We start from the raw sequence: 25,802 nt of genomic DNA on the forward strand, positions 1-25,802 counted from the left end.
AGTGTATCCATGGACAGATAAAATAAAGGGATCTCCTTGTTTTGACTTTTTTTTATATATATATATATATTTTTTTAAATTATTGTAAGGCTTTTTTTTCTAATTGGAGCCAAAACTCAGAGATGAGAAATTGATTTTTGGAATATTGTATAGCTGGTGATGCAAACAGTGCTAATATTCTAGTCATCAGAAAATGAAGTCGGATGGCAGGAAAATCTCCGCGCCTTCTCGAGGCTTCACTTGCAGAGCAGCTTTAATTAAAGTAAGCTATATCTGAGGCTTGTTGGTGATTCCAGCCGCTTTCCAGGGTGTCAATGATGGAGGAGACGGGTTGGTAACAAGCATGATAACGTGCATTCAGGATTTGGGGAGCTTAAAGTTTGAAGCCCACAGAGATGGGCGGATACGACTATGGATTGGCCAGATGATGCCTTTATTCATAGGGAGCTCAGACAATGCCAGGTAGCCGGCAGAGATGCCAAGTGTGGCAGGCAGCGCTGATAGGTGAGAACGCCGTATGGTGGAGAAGTCCCCCCCTGTTCTTTTAAAGAGGGGCATCGAAGTATAAAAAAAAAAGACGAAGGATCTAAAGCAAATCACAGAAGGGAATCAGCAGCTAGCAATAACAGTCAAAGGGGAGGGGGAGTGAGGTCTCAAGTCCCTCTGTGGCAGAAAAGGAGATATTAGATGATACAAGGAGCTACAGATTGTCAGCAGCAGATCTGCGTTTCCTTGGGCACGTTCTTTCCTCTCTGAGCTCCTGGGCTGTATTTGGATGCCATGGGTAACAGTTTGTCCAGCAGCATCCCTACATTCCCCAGAGGAAGCCAGACCAGGATCCACAGGGTCCATCAGCAGCACCACCTTAAAGGTAGGTCATAAGACTGATGAGAATGATGCACACTGATTTTTTTGAAAACATTTTTTGAGGGGGATGCATTGGTGGGTTTACGTGGAATCGTATGTTATGGCACGTGATAGCACAGGCAGCTCTGCTACATCTTCCACATACTGTACCCTTTCACTGCCTAATGATCTCCAACTGTTGGATGGCATAAATGGCAGCCTACAGGTGTCCTGTACAGATGTTCCCGTCAGAGCCGCCGCTCCTGTCTTCCCCAGTATACGATTCTTTGTCTAATTATAGGGTCGGATTTCATTGGATTAGTCATTATATGGAAGAATCTCTTATAAACCCCGTATGCATATGTTACCATATTTATTAGGCGGGCATGCAAAACTTTCTATTTGTTATACGGAGTCGCAGGTTTATCAAACTTTTACGAAGCTCCACCGATACGATCATATGTCAGACGGTTTATGTCGGAATTGTCTTGAATTTTATATAAATGAATAGAAAGTAAAATTTAGCATATTTTATAAAGTGGAAAACCATGAACATGATCCCTGATGTGAACGAGACCTTCACTTCCAAAATGACAATGTTCTGTGTGATCATAGTGCTGGGGTACAGTGCAGACTGCTATATGGCGGCAGGGCACATAATTGCTAAAATACCTAATGGGAGGCGTGTGGTCAACGAAACCACATTCCTACTGATTTTACTAATCGATATTAATCTCCTGATATCCTCCAATTGGGGGCCATGTGTGTTAGCAGCCGCTGGTAGCCCACTCAATTTAATGCTAATTGCTGGGCAGCATCTGGATTTGCAGCAGCTTGAAACAAATGACATGTCCTGTTGTCAGTGGGAAAAGCAAGTGAACCACCTGCAGCTGTTAAAGTGCATGTCATAACACCCTTAAAGGGTTCTTCCATACATTTTAGGTGACTATCTAAACACAGGACACAAGGTGACTTGCTGATTGGTAGCGGTTCAACTGCTGGGACCATCAATCGAAAAAAAGACCTCAGAGTAATGCAGTGGTGGCCGTATATGTGAGCTTCCTCTTTATTCATTGTCTATGGGTTTGCCTGAGATAGCCAAATATACCACTTGGTTATCTATATCCATCCCATAGAAAAGAACTAAGGCTAGGGTCACACGACCGTATGTTCAATTATTGGACAGAATCGGGTCAATTATGCTAATCATACTCATAGTGTGATCCAATTCTCTCGGATGAGGAGTAGATGGAGAAAAATGTCTCCATCTTCTCCATTCTGTCTGTCCATGGAAATTTGACTGCACTCAGATGTCATCCGAGTGCAGTATGATGGTTTCCACTAACTTGCATGGCTGAGTGCGATCTGAATATTGGATCAAACTTGGTCATGCTGTGATTTTTTTTCTCGTCGTTGGATTTGTTCGCACATCCAAAACATTTCCATAAATCTGAATATGGTTGTGTTACATGGATTTTTTCTTAAGTAAGAGTTTTGAAAAAAATATTCTAACAGATCTGAGGAACTTGTTCTAGTTTCATCGTAGGACAAGGGCTCCAAACAAGCAGAGGTCTATGCACATGGCATTGTTCCGGGCAATACCGTATGCGCTCGGAATCCTACGGCACGGCGTATGATGAATTGCTGCGCTCCAAATGCGATTTATAATAATGACTTGGTATATGAAATGTGTATGGAGCATTGTTTATAAATTCATGACAGTCTGGGGAATGACTTCATCGTACACAGAATTATAAACTCACACGATAAGAAATCCTGAAAGACAGGATTTACCACAACGTCAAGCTTCACTGGAGCCGAAGCCTTCCTACCAGCAGAACATTCCTTCCAAAAGTCGGATCCCATGTCAGAGCTGTGATTTGTGGAATATTTATGACTTTCTTCTGTGTAGGGAATACTAATTCTATGTTTGTAGCATTTCATTCCATAGTCGAAGCATTGATCTCGATTGTGTTCACACGTATCTGAAATACGTCAATCCCGAGTACAGAAATGGGAAAAAAGAAATATACTATTTCTGTCAAATCCAGAAGACTTGACGACTATTTAATGAAGACCTGTCCGCTGTTCTGAAATGTCAACTTTAATTCATATTTATCTGTCCTTATATATTATTTCTAAACACTCTTTTTCGTTGATTACTTTGTATCTCCATTCATACTGGACCCACACACACACGATACACCATTTGACTGGTAAACTTGCCCCTTCAGCAAGAAAATAGCCAAACAAACCACACATCCACGATATGATCACAAAATACAGTTTAAACATTAATTTTCATAAACCTGCAGTAAGGAAAAATGACCTGCAGGTGGCACCACACTACCCCAAAGCACACTACCCCAAAAGCTGCTTACAGACATCACAAGCAAATCCTAACATTTGCCTTGGGGGCTTTCCAGCTTTCCGAACTCCTTGCCCAATTCGAGGATTGCACACTTCACTGCAGGTGAGTCACATATGCAAACACATTTGTAAACATGCACTGCTTTTTCAGTGATTAATTTGCCCCACACACACAAATAGTACACCATTTAAAAGGCAAACTTGCCCCCTTCAGCATGAAAAGACACAAACAAACCACACATTCACGATTTGATCAATAAATACAGTTTTAACATTCATTTTCAGAAACCTGCGGAAAAAAAACAATAACCTGCAGGTGACACCACAAACTCAAGACATTTTTTTAGCCTCTACTTATCAAACCAATTTATTGTATTACCAATCTACATATATAAATACCTCTCTGCGTTCATCATCTCATTAAATACATTAGCATTTGACCAGCTTCATTTTCCTGCAATTGCTTGCGCCCCCGTCATCCAATGTGCAAAAATTTTGCACAGACCAACTAGGATTCCTTATAGTAACAGAGTAACAGAGGAAAAGCACAACACCTCAGAGTTATGAGAAAGAGGCTCCAGATTTGCTATTTCATGGGGAATACAAGCAAATACTAAATCAGACATTTCAGAAGTAATGATGGATCAAATTTTAATTTGCTTTTGTAATTCTGTCAGCCCGTGACCTGACTGCAGCCTACTGTCTAGGGACTTGTTCACACATTATGGATTTTCTGTCCTGATTTGTGGAGAGAAAATCTGCAGCGGATTACAGTAACAGCCAGGTGGATGAGATTTCAAAAATCTAATCTAAGCGCTCTGCATTATTTCTGGGTGGAAACTGACCAGCAATGCGGACTATCCTCAGGATAGGTCATCAGTGTCTGATCATTGGGGCTGCAACACCCGGACCACCACCCCCGATCAACTGTTCCCGGTGTTGGTGGCGGCAGGAAATGCACAGCTCCATCGATGGAATAGTGACCGCAGACAGGTACTGCATGTCCACCATCTAGTGATTTGAATAGGGGGCAGATGTGCAGTACCCAGCCATGGCCACTATACAGACAATGGAGCTGTGCAGTGCAGTTTCGGTCACTGCCGACACCGGGAATAGCTGATCAACAGGGGTGTCGGGTGTTGCACCCCCACCAATCAGAGAATGATGACCTATCCTAAGAACATCAATATTAAAGTCCCGTACAACCCTTTTAAAGATGTCAATTTTTTCTATGGAATTTCATCACAGATTTCATTCTTTGCTTTGCATAAGGTGAAATCAGCACCAAAATCTGCTTGCAACTCATTCATTTTTTTGTTTCAGATCTGCAACAAAATCCACAAGAGATTTTTTTTTTGTCCCATAAGTTGTAACATAGCTCATAGCCTAAGACTAAGATCTGACTAATGGATCTATACTGTATATATCCAGTGTACCAGTCTGAACACGGCCTTAAAAAAAGACCTGTTAACCGTTTATGTACAGTATAGGAAGAAAGCTGTCAATCAGCCACAGGAGGGCAGGGAATGACATAGCTCATAAATACTGGGGCTTAGCGCTGACTTGTGCTCCATCTAATAAAGGGGGGCTTTATGGAAACCACTATAGGGCAGCCAGTAAGTGACTAAGTGCAGGAATCATGGTCTCTGTCACTGCTGAGATCAGGCAGCGTAAACCTGGTGACAGCTTCACTTTGAGCTTGCAGTAGCTTAGATCATAGCTGTCTCCCTTTATGCCACGGTCCGCCGCTTAGTTTCTGGTGCCTGCAAAATGCCTGAGGTTTTACATTTACATGGGAAATAAACAAGGCTGATAAGATCTGACAGCTTTCTTTAGGTTTAGAGGCAGAATAGAAAAACATGAATGTCAAGGGGAATGGCTTCCCTTTAAAGAAATGGAGTGCAACAGACATTAAAGGGGTTGTCCCCTTTCATAAACTGTAAGTTGTGATAGTCAAAAAACAAGCTACCCTCCCTTGGTCCATCACTGATTCTCGACCGCTGCCTGGACTCTTTTGTTTATCTGCAGCGCTTGCCTTTGTTTGCTAAGCGACCACCTGATAGGCAATAAAATCACTTATATCCTCGATTTCTAACTATTAAATCCCATGGACACCTAGGCAACCAACATTTTCTTATTGTTTCATTGCATCTAAAATAACAGAAAGCATGTCTGCAATACATAAAAATGTAATTTTTTGTTTGATCTACAGCTCCTATGCAGACCTATGTGTCTCCTTGGTAACAGACAACAATCTCTGTGTAGTCTGATCCTGCATCCATATTCTTCCACTTCTATTATATTTTTTGCTAACATAGAAAAAAAAAAACAAACGAAAATGAAATTACTGTCTACTAAAGACTTCTAAACATGTCAAAGTTTCTTTTTTTACCTGTTTGGTGCTTTCTTCATCTGCCTCCCATCACCCAGCATGGTTTCTAAATTCAGCATATAGTACTAGGTATAAATAATAATAATAATAATCTTTATTTATATAGCGCCAACATATTCCGCAGCGCTTTACAGTTTAACAGTTTCAAACACAACAGTCATAGGTAACAACGTTAGCAATACAATAATAAAGCGAAATAAGATGACCCTGCCCGTGAGAGCTTACAATCTACAATGATGTGGGGGAGATACAAAGCACAGGTGTGTATTTACAATGATGTATTTACAATGATGGTCCAGCCATCTTCAGGGGGTGGGGGATAGATGGAGATAGTGAATGGGCTACACACACACAAACATAAAATGACATTGATTAGTGAACGTGATAGGCCGCTCTGAACAAATGTGTTTTGAGCGAGCGCCTAAAACTATGCAAGTTGTGGATGGTCCTAATATCTTAGGGTAAAGCATTCCAGAGGATTGGCTCAGCACGGGAGAAGTCTTGGAGTCGGGAGTGGGAGGTACGGATTAGTGCAGAGGTTAGTCGAAAATCATTTGCAGAGCGCAGCGGTCGGTTAGGCCGATAGACAGAAATGAGGGAGGAGATGTAAGGGGGTGCTGCACTGTGGATAGCTTTGTGGGTGAGAACAAGTACTTTGAATTGTATCCTATAATGAATGGGCAGCCAGTGTAACGACTGGCGAAGAGCGGATGCATCTGAGTAACGATTAGCCAGATGGACAACCCTGGCTGCCGCATTAAGGATGGACTGGAGAGGGGAAAGTCGAGTAAGGGGGAAGCCAATTAATAGAGCATTGTAGTAGTCCAGGCGGGAGTGGATTAGGGCGACAGTGAGGGTTTTTGTTGTCTCCATGGTGAGAAAAGGGCGGATTCTAGAGATGTTCTTTAGGTGTAAGCGGCATGAGCGGGCAAGAGATTGTATATGGAATGTGAAGGAGAGATCGGAGTCAAACATAACACCCAGACAGCGTGCCTGCTGCCGGGTGTTATTATGGTGCCACCCACGGAGAGGGAAATGTCAGATTTAGGGAGGTTAGTAGAAGGTGGGAGCAGAAGAAGTTCAGTTTTGGAGAGGTTGGAGTTTCAGAAAGAGAGCGGACATGAGTCCTGGTTGTTGCAGTAATGTCACTCTGCCACTAAGGGGAGTGATGTTACGTCTGATTGCACTAAAGGAGTTCACCTGACCAGGTATCACAGTCACACATTACACTTCACACTCCGGCCACCAGGGGGAGCAAAGGGTTCTATGTATTAGGCCACTCCTCACACTCTGGTAAAACTGGGGGCTGGATAGGAAGTTAGAGAGAAGCTGACTGGGTTTTGCCCAGGTAACATCTAGTGAGAGGAGAGCGTTACTTGGGAAGATTCAGGGAGGACCTGTCAGGGGTGGGATCCTGACAGAGGCCTAGCGAAAGGACAGATTGTTACGGAGCTGTGCCTGCACTTCATTGCGGCGGTATCTTAAGAAAGGATACAAAGCAAAGTATATTGTGGAGAAGTGAGAAACGAGATCACAGCACAAAGGCGATAGAACCAGTAGGAGTCGTGCCCCAAGATCGGCAACATCCTACTGAGGCGCGTAGCCGGCGGCCGGAACACCGAGGGAGTAACAGACTCTACGCATTACTTTAAACCAACGGCAGGACAGTTAACTTTAGGTTGGCTGTCTCACCTTTTTCACCTAATGAAGACAACGGAGGCTGTTATGACCCCAGTGGACAGGGTCTCAGAGGAACGTGTAAGTCTGCGAGATTCAAAAATCCAGCTCATAGGGCTGTGGTAACTGGGTTGACCAAATAGCTACTCCTAACGCCAACACTAGAAGTAGCCGGGGATCATGCCTACGGTGATCGCTAGATGACTCGCGCCAGCCGGAGAATCTAACTACCCCTAGGAGAAGAAAACAAAGACCTCTCTTGCCTCCAGAGAAAGGGACCCCAAAGCAAGATACAAGCCCCCCACAAATAATAACGGTGAGGTAAGAGGAAATGACAAACACAGAAATGAACCAGGTTCAGCAAAGAGAGGCCAGCTTACTAATAACAGAATATAGCAAGATAACTTATCTGGTCAACAAAAACCCTATTAAAAATCCACGCTGGAGATTCAAGAACCCCCGAACCGTCTAACGGTCCGGGGGGAGAACACCAGCCCCCTAGAGCTTCCAGCAAAGGTCAGGATACAGATTGGAACAAGCTGGACAAAAATACCAAACAAAACAAAAGCAAAAAGCAATGAAGCAGACTTAGCTTGAAATACAGGAACCAGGATCATAGGACAAGAGCACAACAGATTAGCTCTGATTTCAACGGTGCCAGGCATTGAACTGAAGGTCCAGGGAGCTTATATAGCAACGCCCCTGAACTAACGGCCCAGGTGAGGATATAGGAAAAGACAGAAGCTCCAGAGTCAAATCACTAATGACCACTAGAGGGAGCAAAAAGCAAAATCACAACAGTACCCCCCCCTTAGTGAGGGGTCACCGAACCCTCACCATGACCACCAGGGCGATCAGGATGAGCGGCGTGAAAGGCACGAACTAAATCGGCCGCATGAACATCAGAGGCGACCACCCAGGAATTATCTTCCTGACCATAGCCCTTCCACTTGACCAGGTACTGAAGCCTCCGCCTGGAGAGACGAGAATCCAAGATCTTCTCCACCACGTACTCCAACTCGCCCTCAACCAACACCGGAGCAGGAGGCTCAGCAGAAGGAACCACAGGCACAACGTACCGCCGCAACAAGGACCTATGAAACACGTTGTGGATAGCAAACGACACAGGAAGATCCAGGCGAAAGGATACAGGATTAAGGATTTCCAATATCTTGTAAGGACCAATAAAACGAGGTTTAAATTTGGGAGAGGAAACCTTCATAGGAACAAAGCGGGAAGAAAGCCACACCAAATCCCCAACACTTAGTCGGGGACCCACACCGCGGCGGCGGTTGGCAAAGCGCTGAGCCCTCTCCTGTGACAACTTCAAGTTGTCCACCACAAGATTCCAGATCCGCTGCAACCTATCCACCACAGAATCCACCCCAGGGCAGTCAGAAGGTTCCACATGACCCGAAGAAAAACGAGGGTGGAAACCAGAGTTGCAGAAAAATGGCGAAACCAAGGTGGCGGAACTAGCCCGATTATTAAGGGCAAACTCAGCCAACGGCAAGAAGGTCACCCAATCGTCCTGATCAGGAGAGACAAAACACCTCAAATAAGCCTCCAAAGTCTGATTAGTTCGCTCCGTCTGTCCATTAGTCTGAGGATGGAAAGCAGACGAAAACGACAAGTCAATGCCCATCCTACTACAAAAGGATCGCCAGAATCTGGAAACGAACTGGGATCCTCTGTCTGACACAATATTCTCAGGGATGCCGTGCAAACGAACCACGTTCTGGAAAAACACAGGAACCAGATCGGAAGAGGAAGGCAGCTTAGGCAAAGGAACCAAATGGACCATCTTGGAGAAGCGATCACATATCACCCAGATAACAGACATGCCTTGAGACACCGGAAGATCAGAAATGAAATCCATGGAGATATGTGTCCAAGGTCTCTTAGGGACAGGCAAGGGCAAGAGCAACCCGCTGGCACGAGAACAGCAAGGCTTAGCTCGAGCACAAGTCCCACAGGACTGTACAAATGACCGCACATCCCTAGACAAGGAAGGCCACCAAAAGGATCTGGCCACCAGATCTCTGGTGCCAAAAATTCCTGGGTGACCTGCCAACACCGAGGAATGAACCTCGGAAATGACTCTGCTGGTCCACTTATCAGGCACAAACAGTCTGTCAGGTGGACAAGAATCAGGCCTATCAGCCTGAAATCTCTGCAACACACGTCGCAGATCTGGAGAAATAGCTGACAAGATAATACCATCCTTAAGAATACCAACAGGTTCAGCGACTCCAGGAGCATCAGGCACAAAGCTCCTGGAAAGAGCATCGGCCTTCACATTTTTTGAACCTGGTAAATACGAGACAACAAAGTCAAAACGGGAGAAAAACAATGACCAGCGGGCCTGTCTAGGATTCAGGCGTTTAGCAGACTCGAGATACATCAGATTTTTGTGATCAGTCAAGACCACCACACGATGCTTAGCACCCTCGAGCCAATGACGCCACTCCTCAAATGCCCATTTCATGGCCAACAACTCCCGATTGCCCACATCATAATTTCGCTCCGCAGGCGAAAACTTCCTAGAGAAAAAGGCGCAAGGTCTCATAACAGAGCAACCAGGGCCTCTCTGCGACAAAACGGCCCCTGCTCCAGTCTCTGAAGCATCCACCTCAACCTGAAAGGGAAGCGAGACATCAGGCTGGCACAAAACAGGCGCCGAAGTAAACCGACGTTTCAACTCCTGGAAAGCCTCCACGGCAGCAGGAGCCCAATTAACCACATCGGAGCCCTTCTTGGTCATATCCGTCAAAGGTTTCACAATGCTAGAAAAGAGCGATAAAACGACGGTAGAAGTTAGCGAAACCCAAGAACTTCTGAAGACTCTTAACTGAGGAGGGCTGAGTCCAATCAAGAATAGCTCGGACCTTGACTGGGTCCATCTCCACAGCAGAAGGGGAAAAAATGAACCCCAAAAAGGGAACCTTCTGTACACCAAAAAGACACTTTGAGCCCTTGACAAACAAAGAATTTTCATGCAAAATTTTAAAGACCATCCTGACCTGCTCCACATGCGAGTCCCAATTATCAGAAAAAAACAGAATATCATCCAGATAAACGATCAAAAATTTATCCAGATAGTTCCGGAAAATGTCATGCATAAAGGACTGAAAAACTGAAGGGGCATTAGAGAGCCCAAAAGGCATCACCAAGTACTCAAAATGACCTTCGGGCGTATTGAATGCGGTTTTCCATTCATCTCCTTGCTTAATGCGCACAAGGTTGTACGCACCACGAAGGTCTATCTTGGTAAACCACTTGGCACCTTTAATCCGGGCAAACAAGTCAGACAACAGCGGCAAAGGATACTGAAATTTGACAGTGATCTTATTTAAAAGCCGATAGTCAATACAAGGCCTCAAAGATCCGTCCTTTTTAGCCACAAAAAAGAATCCCGCACCAAGCGGGGAAGAAGACGGACGGATGTGTCCTTTCTCCAGAGACTCCTTGATATATGAACGCATAGCGGTATGTTCAGGTATCGACAGATTAAAAAGTCTTCCCTTAGGAAATTTACTGCCTGGAATCAAATCTATTGCACAGTCACATTCCCTATGAGGAGGCAATGCACTGAACCTGGACTCGCTAAAGACATCCTGATAATCAGACAAATACTCCGGAACTTCCGAAGGCGTAGAAGAAGCAATAGACACAGGCAGGGAATCCTCATGAATACCACGACAGCCCCAACTAGACACTGACATAGCCTTCCAGTCAAGGACTGGATTATGGGTCTGTAACCATGGCAGCCCCAAAACAACCAAATCATGCATTTTATGTAGAACGAGAAAACGTATCACCTCGCGGTGTTCAGGAGTCATGCACATGGTAACCTGTGTCCAATACTGCGGTTTATTTTCTGCCAATGGCGTAGCATCAATACCCCTAAGAGGGATAGGATTTTCTAATGGTTCAAGAATAAAACCACAGCGCTTAGCAAATGAGAGATCCATAAGACTCAGGGCAGCACCTGAATCTACAAACGCCATGACAGGATAAGATGACAGTGAGCAAATCAAAGTTACAGACAGAATAAACTTAGGATGCAAATTACCAACGGTGACAGGACTAACAACCTTAGATATACGTTTAGAGCATGCTGAGATAACATGTGTAGAATCACCACAGTAGTAGCACAAGCCATCCCGGCGTCTATGAATTTTCCTCTCATTTCTAGTCAAGATTCTATCACATTGCATCAAATCAGGTGTCCGTTCAGACAACACCATGAGGGAATTTGCGGTTTTTCTATCACATTGCATCACATCAGGTGTCTGTTCAGACAACAACATGAGGGAATTTGCGGTTTTGCGCTCCCGCAACCGCCGGTCAATTTGAATAGCCAGGGACATGGTATCATTCAGACCTGTGGGAATGGGAAAACCCACCATAACATTCTTAATGGCCTCAGAAAGGCCATTTCTAAAATTAGCGGCCAGTGCACACTCGTTCCAATGTGTCAGCACGGACCATTTCCGAAATTTTTGGCAATACACCTCAGCCTCGTCCTGGCCCTGAGACATAGCCAGCAAGGCTTTCTCTGCCTGAATCTCAAGATTGGGTTCCTCATAAAGTAAACCGAGCGCCAGAAAAAACGCATCAATATCAGCCAATGCCGGATCTCCTGGCGCCAACGAAAAAGCCCAATCTTGAGGGTCACCCCGTAAGAATGAAATAACAATTTTTACTTGTTGAGCAGAGTCTCCAGACGAACAAGGTTTCAGGGACAAAAACAATTTACAATTATTCCTGAAATTCCTAAACTTAAATCGGTCTCCTGAAAACAGTTCAGGAATCGGAATCTTGGGTTCAGACCTAGGATTTCTGATAACATAATCTTGTATACTCTGCACACGAGCGGCAAGCTGGTCCACACTTGTAATCAAGGTCTGGACATTCATGTCTGCAGCAAGCTTAAGCCACTCTGAGGTAAAGGGGAAAAGAAAAAAAAAAAAAAAAATGAGAGAGGGAAAAAAAAACTCAAAATTTTCTTTCTTATAATCCCACTTCTGCAATGCATTAAACATTTAATACGGGCCTGGCATACTGTTATGACCCCAGTGGACAGGGTCTCAGAGGAACGTGTAAGTCTGCGAGATTCAAAAATCCAGCTCATAGGGCTGTGGTAACTGGGTTGACCAAATAGCTACTCCTAACGCCAACACTAGAAGTAGCCGGGGATCATGCCTACGGTGATCGCTAGATGACTCGCGCCAGCCGGAGAATCTAACTACCCCTAGGAGAAGAAAACAAAGACCTCTCTTGCCTCCAGAGAAAGGGACCCCAAAGCAAGATACAAGCCCCCCACAAATAATAACGGTGAGGTAAGAGGAAATGACAAACACAGAAATGAACCACGTTCAGCAAAGAGAGGCCAGCTTACTAATAACAGAATATAGCAAGATAACTTATCTGGTCAACAAAAACCCTATTAAAAATCCACGCTGGAGATTCAAGAACCCCCGAACCGTCTAACGGTCCGGGGGGAGAACACCAGCCCGCTAGAGCTTCCAGCAAAGGTCAGGATACAGATTGGAACAAGCTGGACAAAAATACCAAACAAAACAAAAGCAAAAAGCAATGAAGCAGACTTAGCTTGAAATACAGGAACCAGGATCATAGGACAAGAGCACAACAGATTAGCTCTGATTTCAACGGTGCCAGGCATTGAACTGAAGGTCCAGGGAGCTTATATAGCAACGCCCCTGAACTAACGGCCCAGGTGAGGATATAGGAAAAGACAGAAGCTCCAGAGTCAAATCACTAATGACCACTAGAGGGAGCAAAAAGCAAAATCACAACAGGAGGCAATTGTGGGAGAGGGGCTTCTCTATGGTCCCTATATAATAGCTCCAGGCCTACTCCGTCATACGGGTGTGTCCTATCCATATCATCTGGGGGACGGAGAGAGAGAACAGAAACATACACGACAGTTGTGAGGACTATCCCGTGGTGCTCAGCAGGGAAGTACTACAACACCCAGGCGCTAGTAGGTAGGCTACTGATTTCCACCTGCAAAGGGAACTCTGGATGTGCCTTCGGACCGGCCGGTCTCAGCCAGCCCTGTTAGCAGTGCTCTGGATTGCAGATCCCGAAGCCTTCAGTAAAGAGGTAAAGAGACTGCAACCCTGTGTCCTCGTTATTTACTGCGACTTACACCACCACCTACACCTTTTATTGGGACCGGGTCAGGCTACCGTGACATCCCCAGAACCGAGAGAGAGAGACCCGGTACCGAGTACCACGCTGCCCTGCGTTTGGGGGCCGCTCCACAGGAAAAAAACTTCCTGTTTCTACATAGCGCTCCGAAGGGTTCACCTAGTTTTGAATCAACGGAAAATAAAAGAAATAACTGTGCCGAAAGACAAAATGAGCAATTGTAAGTACACAGGGCTATATTATATGATGACTGCCATATATTAAGAGGATTAAAACTTTGATGGGAGAAGGAGTGTTTCTTTAAGTGACTTTATTTTATGTGAGCTTTTATGTTCATTTTAGGTAACATTTATATTCTCATTTCGGCACTTACAGGGTACAATAGTTGCAGAGAACAAGATTTCCCCAGTACTTTGCTGCCTTATTCCAACCAACAGTAATGGGACGGCTTCTGATATTAGATATATTATATGGAATTGCTGACGATGCAAATATATAAAGTGGCTCCAAGGTGGGACTTCACAATACCGGATACAAAGAAATCAATTCTTTTATGATTAAAATAAAATGAAGAGATGATATGTCTTTTGCTGTAGGCGACTTCACAGCATAAAGAGACAGCGATCATATTACGCTCTCCCTGGATGTGTGATGCACGTTGGTAACTTCTTTTAGAGATTCACTATGAGACACAATAGCTTCAATTTACCTCCACAGCTTTCATCAAGAATATAAAGATTTGATACAGAAAGTAATAGGAAGATAGTCCATAGATGTAAAGCCGCATTCAGACCCCCGATTTTCACATATGATCGATATCCATATTTTTTACCAATAGCACTCGTACCTGTGATAGTCTATGGGGCCATTCATATATCCGATTTTTTTTTTCCCCTGACTGGGTGGTCCACGGAATATATCGAAGACATGTCCCATTTTGATCTTAGGGCCGGATCAAAACCAGCAATTCAAGTCAAAGGGTCCGTGAAAAAATTGGATTGGATGACATCTGGGTGCAATTTAATTTTCATGGATTGTCAACATGGAGAAGGTGGAGAGTCTTTTGTAAAATTTTTCCGCATATGAGAAAATTGTATGACACTCATACCACCCTGTGATCAGAGTCAGATTGGAATAATTGCTCTGATTTTCTCGTACTTGAAAAAACTGGACGTGTGAATGAGGCCAAACAGAGCCATAAAACGCTGAATATCCAATTTTTTCATTGTTTACCACAATATATTGATCTCAAACCCTATAAAAATTAGTAATATGTTTTTCAAGATATTTCTTATTTTAGAAAACAATCTAAACTGGCATCGGTATTAAAAAAAACTAGTCTGAACTGCAATACCAGGCACAGCTATGCAAAAAATGGAGCCATTTCTTGGGGGAGAAAACAACTCTTTTAATACTAATGGCTTGCGATGCTCAGCCTACCTCACGCTCATCTTCAGTTTTCCAACTCTTAGCCAGATCTTAAATCACTCTTAGGCCAATAAGAGAATTTCACATTTCACCACTGCCCTGAGTATCTGCTGCCAGTATAATGTAGCAGCCATAGACTGACAGAAAGTGGCCTTGATTTGTTGGCTGGATGACTAAGAACTCACAAGGGATGATTCAATATAATCTGATGCTTTATTAGATCATTTCTCACTGTATAGGGAATGAATCTAACGATTCCTTAATATATTATTGTATTAACGGGAACCTGTCAGCCGATTATTTCTGCTCTAACTACAAGCAGCATGAAATACCGAAAGGTTCCCGCAATACAAAGAGTTGCCTTCTACTCAAGAAGAGGTGTGTTGGATCCATTAGGTTGCAACACTTTTAGGGCTTAACCGAAGAGTGGAATCTAAGAGATTTAATCATTTTCCTCCTATAATTTCTGGTCAGGGCAGGTCGAAGAAGGGAAATGAGATCAGGATACAAGTCAGATTAATAACAGCCAGGCTTGAACTGGCCAACAGGAGAACAGGACAATCCTCCGGTGGGCCACTGTGCAAGAGTGGGAGGTGGACCTCCACCCTCTTATATGAGCACTACTTGCCACTGTACACTTGAATCACTATTTACAGAGGGGCATCTTATTCATTTAACAATCTACCCAGTTGATTGCTATATAAATTTGTAATTGTGGATAATGTCACATTTCTATGTAGCTGAAAAGTGGGGTCCTGGAGTTGGTAATTGGTGAGCCCTCGGCTCCCCAGTCTAACACTGATAACAGCATACTCAGTTTAGAAGCACACCTCTCCACAGACAGGAACCTAGAGAAGCCTAATGTTAAGCTAGTGAGTGATGACCGCGTAATTATTCAAGGCTAGGTTGAGGAAGATGAATTTGAGCTATGGAGGCAGCATTGGATGTCCCAACTAGAGTTCGTTCAAATTGATTTCCTGGACTAGTCCAGCATTAATCTCTGGCCATGGAACGGGACCCCTGAGAATCGCCTCCTACCTCCCGGCATCTACAGCTCTTCCTTTGATTAGCCGGCCTGGCACAACCTTACCTGTGCGTCACACAGCAACGATGTCATCACGTCCTGTTGGATAATTAAGTCAAGAACTACCAATATCAGGAGGTATAAGGCTATTCTCAGGTCTCCAATCCCATGGCCGCAGATTATTGACCTGGCTGCTGGACTGGGTCCTATGAATCGATTCGCACCAATTGTAGACCCAACAGGTCATTGGCGGACATAGAGAGAAGAGGGCCCTGTGCAAGAACAATATATGGGCCCTTTGCAGTCCAATAGCTCATCATAACGCATTATAATACCAGCAAAAGAATATGAGATTTTCAGGAATCCACAGCAGAAATTAACTTTTTCGAGAATTTTTACTGCAGATCTCTCATTGCAAAAGGTGAAATCAGAATTTCTGTAAGGCTTTTACTGTGGATTTTCCTTACAATAAATATATTTTTCCTCTACACTCAGATATGTTTTTATGGATTGTTTAATTTTAACTACTGAATTTCGATATTGCCCTGGAGAAATTGAATAGTGGCTTGATTTATATATTACTCTATGAAGCTTTCTGCCACTTTCCTTTATTGTCAGCATTGATTTTTTTCTTTACTTTGTGACTCAGTGCTGCAATCCTCAGCATCCTTATTCACTGACTCTACTCCCGGAAAATGGGGAGAAGGATCTCAACCCTTACCAGCGTCAATGGTGCTCCAGTGATCATCCCACGCTGTCCCTCTTGTTCCCGGTCTTTTATATTCTGACACATGTACCCTAGCAGCCATTTATTAGTAGTCACTCGTTAGTTATACTCTTGAAACCCGGAGTATGAGTCATAGGAACTGCAGGATGATCTCACCAGTTCATTTTATCATGTTCCTCCCAGCTCAGTCTAATCGTCTTTTATGAACATCCATTCCCACGTAATGGTGAAGCCAGATAGCAATATTATTTGTACAGGCTGTCAAAATTTTGATACCAGACGCCTGCTTATACATGACATACAGTCCTTCTGTTATTGCCTGGATTGCTGGACATCAATTATATCCAAGCCACATTCATTCTCTTATGTCATATTGGTTATTTTGAGCTAATCGGTCAGAATTCTTACCCAGAACTGTGGAGCCACATTTAATGGAGCTAAGGCCATATCTGTCTATTAAACTTTAGCCATAGCCATATTATAATGCATATTAGTGTATATATTATATGTTTCATCTAGAAATCTAGAGTTAGTACAAATCAATTAGCCAGACGTGGTTCATCGGTAACGTCGGTACTTTCCAGCCGCTGGGCGATAGCCCTGAGAACTGCCTTTTACATCCCGGAATCCACAGCTTTTTTTTGCGGCGTGATGCAAGTGGCGTCGATCATGGTCGGCTAATCAAAAAAGAGCCCTGGATGTAGTCAGGTAGAAGGTGGTTCTCCAGGCTCCCGTCCAGTGGCAACAGATTATTGACATGACTGGTGACAAAGTCACACCAACTCTACTAACAGCATATAATTTTCTCATAGTACAACACATATTCTACTAGTAAATCCAAAGATATAACTGTCTTCTGAAGTAGATCTATCTAGCTATCTCTCTATTTCTACCTACCTATCTTCTCATTAATCTAGCAATCCATCTATTTAAAAAAGGCTCAACTACTTACGAGCTGAAAAGTTGATTTTTTGCACATGGGAAAATAAATAATAATAATAATAATTTTCCTATTTTATCTATCTAAGGGCGCAGTCAGATGGCCATATAAATCAGAGTGAAGTCAGAACTCAGTGCACAGACTGGCTGGCGGCTCTCCTGAACCGAATGTGACCGCTTCATATATTCCTATTCAGCAATCACGCTCAGGTTGGGAGAGTCTCCCAGAAAATTATTGCAATTACACATGTTTTATTATACACGTTTATTTCTTTTGTATGTATTGGAACAACACACAAAAAAAAAACAGAGTAAAAAAAGGCAAATTAGACGTAATTTCACACAAAACTTCCAAATATGGGCTGGACAAAATTGTTGGCACCTTTCCAAAATTGTGGGTAAAGAACTTTGTTTCAAGCATGTGATGCTCGTTCAGACTCACCTGCAGCAAGTAACAGGTGTGGGCAATACGAAAATCACACCTGAAACCATATAAATAGGGGAGAAGTAGACTCAATCTCTGCGCTGTGTGTCTGTGTGTGACAAACTAAGCATGAAAAACAGACAGAGAAGAGAACTGTCTGAGGACTTGAGAACCAAAATACTATTCCTCTGCTCAGTGAGTGATTGCTATGTTGTCCTATGGAAACTGTGTCTTGCTGAGTTGTCAGAGTTTTAATTGACAGCTTGGCTGTCCAATCCTGTGATGGGCTTGCTGAGCTGTTGGTACTTTGTTTGATAGCTCAGCTGTACAATCTAATTGGGAGGTGAGGGACTTTATCCAGGTGTTCAGTGTTCTGGAGATTACCCAGCTACTTAACTGAGCTGCCCCTGATCCCTGCCAGATGTAGTTTGTGCTTCCTGGTGAGTGTTAGACTGATTCTGTTGTTTTGAGTTCTGATCTTCTGCTGCCTAAACCTTTGGATCATGTTATGACTACCCCTTTGTCTTGTCCATTGGCTTTGATCAACTATCTCTTATTATTGACCCCAGGGCCGGCGTCATCACCCGGCGTACCCGGGCAAGTGCCAGGGCCCTGACGAGACAGGGGTCCCATTCAGGGCCGGCGTTAGGGGCAGGCAGCTGCCAGTGCCTAGGGCCCCTGCTCCCCCAGGGGCCCTCAGCTAGCGGCACATCACGCAGCTGCTATGGGGCCCCTGTGAGGCAGGGGGGCCCACCTGTCGCAAGCGCCAACTCCCCCGCCACCGCTTTGAACTTTACCAGCGTCTGCCGGTAAAGTTCAAAGCAAATGATGGAGAGAGCGTCACCTGACGCTCCCTCTCCCATCATTCCCCACTCTGCCTCTGACACTGCTGCTGTGGGTGCGCGATGACATCATCGCGCACTCGCTGTGTGTCAGGCGTGCAGCGGCAGCCACCGAGACCGAAGCAGGGAGGGAGCAGCGCGGCGCTGGAACGTTGAGAAGTGAGGAGTGTTTTTTTTTTGTAACTATAACAGTGAGTACTGGACTTTGGGGCCATTCTTGGTGGGAGGAGGGCTGTGCTGTATACTACATGTCTGTGCTATATACTACATGGCTGTGCTATATACTATGTGGGCTGTGTTATATACTACGTGGGCTGTTATATGCTACGTGGGCTGTGCTACATACTAAATGGCTGTGCTATATACTACGTGGGCTGTGTTATATACTATGTGGGCTGTTATATGCTACGTGGGCTGTGCTATATACTACGTGGCTGTGTTATATGCTACGTGGGCTGTTATATACTACGTGGCTGTGTTATATGCTACGTGGCTGTGCTATATACTACATGGGCTGTGTTATATACTACATGGCTGTGTTATTTGCGATCATGAATCGTGGTATGTGTTAAAGGGGGGGCCCACTGAGACTCTTTCGCCCAGGGCCCTCAAAAACCTGGAGCCGACCCTGATTGACCCTGTACTGTGACCTGACTTACGCCTTTGTCTTTTCACTTGGTCATCTATGTACTCTCTTGGTATTGACCCTAGAACATTTGACTTTTCTCTCTCATGGTCAGTCCATCAGTAGTGACTAGTGTCACACAAAATTGATAAAAAATATCAACAATCTCAAGGTTACAAGTCCATCTTCAGAGATCTTGATGTTCCTTTGTCAATGGTTCGCAACTTAATAAAGATGTTAACAACTCATGGGAGTGTAGCTAATCTCCCTGGAAGTGAACGTCAGAGAAAAACTGGTGAAAGGTTGCAAAGTAGGATTGTCCGGATAGTGGATAAACATCCCCAATCCCGTTAAAAAGAAATTCAAGATGTCCTGCAGGCTCAGGAGGCATCAATGTCAGTGCAAACTATCTGTTGACATTTGAATGAAAGCAGTTTGCAAAGGAAGATGGGTCCAAAATTCCAGTTGAGAGGTGTAAGCAACTTGTTGATGCTTATAGGAAGTGATTGATTGCAGTTATTTATTCCAGAAAATTTGGGGTGAAATTATGTCCAGTTTAGTGTGAAATTATGTCCAATTTGCCTTTTGTCCCTGTTTTTTTATGTGTTGCTCCAATAACACACAAAGGAAATAAATAATTGCAATCATTTTCTGGGATAAATACTTAATTTTCTGGAGTCATTTCAAGGGTGCCAACACTTTCAGCCATAACTCACTCACTATCTATCTATCTATCTATCTATCTATCTATCTATCTATCTATCTATCTATCTATCTATCTATCTATCTATCTATCTATCTATCTATCTATCATTCCCAGACAGATAGTGAGGCAGATGGCAGGCTTAGAAACAGCAATTACTTCCAAATGCCATTTGCAGCTTAGTTCAGTTCCTTCCTTATTATGTGGGTGTGACGTCAGTTCTCCGTCAGCTTACAGAATGGTCCCGCTGTCTGGAATGAAGAAACCTCACACTAACCCCAGATACTGACTGCAAAAATCTCACAATTATATCATTACAATGAGAAACACAAACAATGCTGCTGCATAAAGAAAATATCAAAAGTGCATAATCACATTTAATTCATTTTTTACTGCTGATTTGCCAATTTTATTTTTGTACAAAAGTTATAATGAGAAAACACTAACAATTACTGTGCACACACACACATATAGTTCTAGCAGTTGGATGCTTCCATGTGTTATCCAAGTATTGTCCATTTTTTACTGTCTACTCAGAAGGAAAAGATTGGTTTATTGTTTCGTACATGTAATAAAAACTGATGCCAGTCTGATGGTAAAAACTGAGACATGGAACAAAAGTGGATGAAAATTGGATTAAACTCCTGATAAAAATGGTTGTTTTCTTTATTGCACTGACATCAGAGTGAGGCTAAATATTACTGGTTAATTGTCATGCATAGTACAGGAAAGACTAAGTCCAACACTAAGGGATGAGGGGAAGGGAGCCCAACACTAGGGAAGGAGGGAGTAGAGACCCCTAGGCAGATCTAACGTCACAGTCTGCCCTAAACGTCCCTATATAGGTTCTGCACCTATTGCTGGCCAGGAACCTAATCCCTGCCTGACCCTGACAATAAACCCTGCTTAGGGAAGGATGAGGTGAGCACTAGTTGATCACCACTACAACTAAAAACAGCTGGGATAGAGTAACATGGGGAACACTTATCTTGAGTAGACTCAGAGATGTAACACAGACGTCCTCCAGCAACCCCAAAGAGGAAAATAGCTGATTGCTATAGCTCCAAGCCTCAACAAGGGGAAATGAAAATATCACCGGCGATTCCCAGCAGCAGGCTGGGAGTCTATAAACACCCAGGTCCAGGTTTGTCAATTAGAGCTGGAGAAAGGTTGCCACTGGGTCAAAGAGTCAGAAGGCTTAAGAAGGTGTCTGCAAAGCCAAACACAGAAACCTTCTACAGAAAGATGCAGTGCGACTGTCTGCAGCTTCTGACATACCCGTGACATGTATATAGGATACTGTCTACATGAAGGAAGGGATAATAACTAGTGATAACCAAACATGCTCGGATAAGGTGCTATCTGAGCATGCTCGTGTGCAATCCTTCGGCGTGCTCGAAAAATATTTTCGAGTCCTCACGGCTGCATGTCTCATGGCTGTTCGACAATGATTCCCTGTTTGTTAGACAGCTGCAGGGACTCAAACATATTGTTCGGGCACGCCGAAGACATTGGGTTAGCACCCGAGTATGCTTGGATAAAACATTATCTGAGCATTTTCGCTCATCACTATTAATGACGTATTAAACACCACCTAAACCTTCTGCTATTGCACATTGCGATATTATACATGGATCATACAGTATTCAGTCTTCCACTTACTTCCTCTTAATACTCTGAATATGTGGGATGTAAAGGTTGACGATGACGTCTTTCCTAGAGTAGCTGACTCACGTTACCTTCATTACTTCTTAAGTCTAAGGGTGTATGCACACGGCGTCTTTTTCAGGCAGATACATTCTGTAACTTGCCTGAAAAAGCACTTAAAAAATGAAACAAAGAATGAAAATAGTACAGAGCAATGTCAAAACAACTTGTGCACAAGCTCCAACTTTCCAAGCTTCTTTTACCTGACTCAAAAGCGGTGAAGTGGCTAAAAGTAGTAATCTGACCATAGTTGTGGCTGTACAGGTAGCGTCATCACTTATCACGCACTGTGCACATTTTATCATATCTATACTATTTTCTGGGATATGTGCCCTTGCTGATGTCATGGATATATACATTTTGTATGAATCTTATGTACTGATTGGGGGTGGTCATCTCGGTATTTGGGGGTTGGAACTATTACATTGTTTGAGTTCTTAATCTTATGTATGTTTTTTTAAGATTTTTTTTCGATGTGTAATTATTTAATAAATACAAATCTATTTGATACATTGATGTTTTTATCCCTTTATCTTGGTGTCCTTTTGGGCAAATCTAGTATTTACAGTATTTGACCATTGGACATTTTGGTTTAGCTAGAGAGTAAAAATAAATAGATCTGCTCCTTTTGCCACTCGTGGCACCTCGGTCATATTTTCACGTCCGTCCAGTGCCTGACATTGCAGCTTAGCGTCATTCACTTGACTGCAGAGTGTGTCTAGCACAAGAGCTCAGTCTTATTCACCTGAATAGGGATCAACTGCAATACCAGACAAAGCCCCCGGACAAGTCACCATATCCTACTCCAGCCATCATGTTTGTATAGACATTGTCCAGTCTCTGTATTAGTTTTCTCATAGTACCATATGTTGCTGTTTATTCTGCCTGGCTCTCGCACCAGTAATTGTCTAGAATTTTCCATGTAAAACTTTCATTTTCTGAGATTATATTGCTTTTACCAAGTGCAGTTTATTAAACCTGGAATGGCCTTGGGTATACAATTCCAATGAAGAATTAGAAAAAAAAGAAGCTTTCCTACTGGGAGTGCTGCTACCTCTACCTCTACTGGATACAGTAGTATATAATAGAAAACATCTGTATTTTCTCTAATTATCTTCATTATAAAGGAGGTGGAATAGATCGTGGCTAATATCAGGCTCTAGTACTGTTCATGTAGTGCCTCAATTATTATTTTGCCAGCGATTAGACAAATACAGCAGGTGAAATAAGTATTGAACATGTCACCAATTTCCTAAGTAAATATTTTTCTAAAGGTTCTATTAACATGAAATTATCACCAGATGTCGGTAACAACCCATCCAACGTACGCAGTCAAAGAAATCAAATCATAGATGTCCATAAATTGAGTTATGTGTAATAATGAGAATCACTCAGGGAAAAAAGTATTGAACAACTTTGCTGAAATGTATTACTTTGTACAAAATCCTTTGTTGGTGATGACAGCATCAAGATGCCTCCTGTATGGAGAAACTAGTCGCAGGCATTGCTCTGGCGTAATTTTGGCCCTTTTTTTTACGCAAACACTCTTCACATCCTGAAGGTCCCATGGGCTACTTCTACTGTATGAACTCTGAGCTTTAGTTCCTTTAAATTTTCTATTGGATCCAGGTCAGATGATTGGCTAAGCGATTCTAGCAGCTTTATTTTCTTTATCTGAACCAATTGAGAGGTTCCTTGGCTGTGTGTTTAGGATCATTGTCTTGCTGAAATGTTCACTCTCGTTTCATCTTCATCATCTTTGTAGATAGCAGCAGATTTTTATCAAGAATGTCTCTGTATATTTGCCCATTCCTCCTTCCTTCAATTATATGAAGTTTCCCAGTGCCATATGCTGAAAAATAGCCCCACACCATGGTGTTCCCACTGCCAAACTTCACTGTTACTGTGGTGCTTTGGGGGTGATATGCAGTGCCTTTTGGCCTCCAAGCATGGTGTGTATTATGGCATCCAAAAAGTTCAATTTTGGTCTCATCTGACCTGACAATATTCTCCCAGTATTTCACAGGCTTGTTTAAATGTTGTTAAGCAAACTGTAAATGCTCTTGAACATACTTTTAGTTCAGCAATGGAGTCTTGTGTGGTGAGCGTGCATACAGGCTATGGAGGTTGAGTGCATTCCTTATTGTTTTCATTGAAACAATCAGAGCTGCTGCCAGGAAATTCAGGGCCCCATACTGGGAACATTTCCGGGCCCCGTTGAGATTTCGGCCATGCTCCACCCCTCAAACCTTCCACTTTCTCACCACCATCACTTCTTCCAGCCAGGACTCATTTCTGCAGAAAATAACACAGTTATCTAGAGCACATTCCCCACTTTTTACCCAACTTCTACACTACACCAGATGAAAAAAACAGATAAAAAAGTGACATTGCCGCCTTGCACAGTGACAGGGCACCCCTCACTGAAAACAGTATCCTCAAAATAAAATACTTCACAGCAGCAATAATATCCAACATCCTGACACCTTCATCTAATAATGCCCCCCATCCTGGCCACCACGTATCTCCAGTCTGCTCCTATATGTCCTCCCATCATGTGTCTTCATTCTGCCCCCACATGTTCTCCCATCCTGGACCCATATGTCTCCATCCTGTCCCCCACATGTCTCCATCCTGCCCCCATATGTCTCCTTCCTGCCTCCATATTTGTCCTCTCATCCTTACCCCATATGTCTCCATCCTGCCCCCATATATGTCGTCATCCTGTACCCCAATATGTCTACATTCTGCACCCTATATGTCTCTATCCTGCTCCCCATGTCTCCATCCTGGCACCAATATATGTCCCCCATATGTCTCCATCCTGATCCTAATCTATCTTATCAGACAAATCTGCTTCTTTCTCTGCCAAGATCTATATTTTATTTTCAACATTCTCAGTTCACAGGTAAAATCTGTGTTCAGTGAAGACAGAATATTACATTACTGAGATGGGAGATGGCGGCTTCTACTCGTAAGATTCTATGCAAAACGGAAGAGGTTGGAGCTAAAAGCAGAGCTCCCTCCTATCTAGTTTAGATACAATCTTGTCTGTAACAACTGTCATCTCCTATCTCAGTATTGGGAAAGTCTGTCTTCACTGAATGCAGATTTTACCTGTGAATTGAGAAAGAAGCAAATTTCTTTGCGCAAATATATTACAAAGTTCCTTACTTTCACTTGTACTATTGATTTATGAAAGAAAAATTAAAAAGATGGTTACACTTTAAGTCATGTTAAAGTACCAGAACGCTTTATTAGCACTTTATTAGCTCTTTGTAAAGTCACTACGATCTTGAAAGCTCTTCTCATAAAATCTTGAAAATAGTGCAAGCCTCCAGATCACTGTTCTCTAAGCAGGTATTTATGGGTAGTTGCAAATGCTGATACATAAAAGCATCTCGTGGGGGAAAAAAGTGGATTTGAAGAGGATCCTGATGGAATCTGTTCCAAACTAGACTTTGGTCAATCAAAAGGCCACAAAAAAAAGCTTCAGGAAGAAAACACTTTCAAAACTCTATCTAGAATAATCTAGAAATCCATAGATACTATTAGAGACTGGACACAAGGATAAAACTGGGGAATCACTAGAAACGGTACATTAAGAACGTAACTTGTGAAGGCAACACCATGTCATAACAAGGGAACAGAGGCAGATTGTTGATCCTTGGACTCTATGAGGTCCCATCTTCCATCAATCCAAGACATATGGTCAAATATCTCCAAAGTCAGCTCTGAATGAGAGTGTAATAAGACCTATGGGGTCTTGTGTTATAGTAGTTTCTATTTTAAAAAAAACAGAAAACTTTGCTTTACACACCCTAGTAACAACAATAAAAGGAAAAAAACGAACTGTAAGGTCCAGTGTATGAAAAAATGAAAAACAATAAATATATATAGTACAAAATACATTGTTTA

General features: G+C 43.1%; 1 protein-coding gene across 2 annotated transcripts in view; it reads left to right on the top strand.

The window, feature by feature from the left end:
• The first annotated feature begins 454 nt into the window (after window positions 1-454).
• NEURL1 (neuralized E3 ubiquitin protein ligase 1) overlaps window positions 455-25,802 on the top strand; it is a 319,459-nt gene continuing 294,111 nt past the window's right edge. The window contains exon 1 of one of the 2 annotated variants that reach the window (XM_077258683.1): window positions 455-871. In XM_077258683.1, the coding sequence (XP_077114798.1) occupies window positions 781-871 (91 nt within the window). In that variant the 5' untranslated portion in view covers window positions 455-780. The remainder of the gene's footprint in view (window positions 872-25,802) is intronic. The other variant, XM_077258685.1, reaches the window with a different exon arrangement.

This window comes from Ranitomeya variabilis, chromosome 4, assembly GCF_051348905.1.
Source record: "Ranitomeya variabilis isolate aRanVar5 chromosome 4, aRanVar5.hap1, whole genome shotgun sequence".
In the NCBI taxonomy this organism is placed as follows: Eukaryota; Metazoa; Chordata; class Amphibia; order Anura; family Dendrobatidae; genus Ranitomeya; species Ranitomeya variabilis.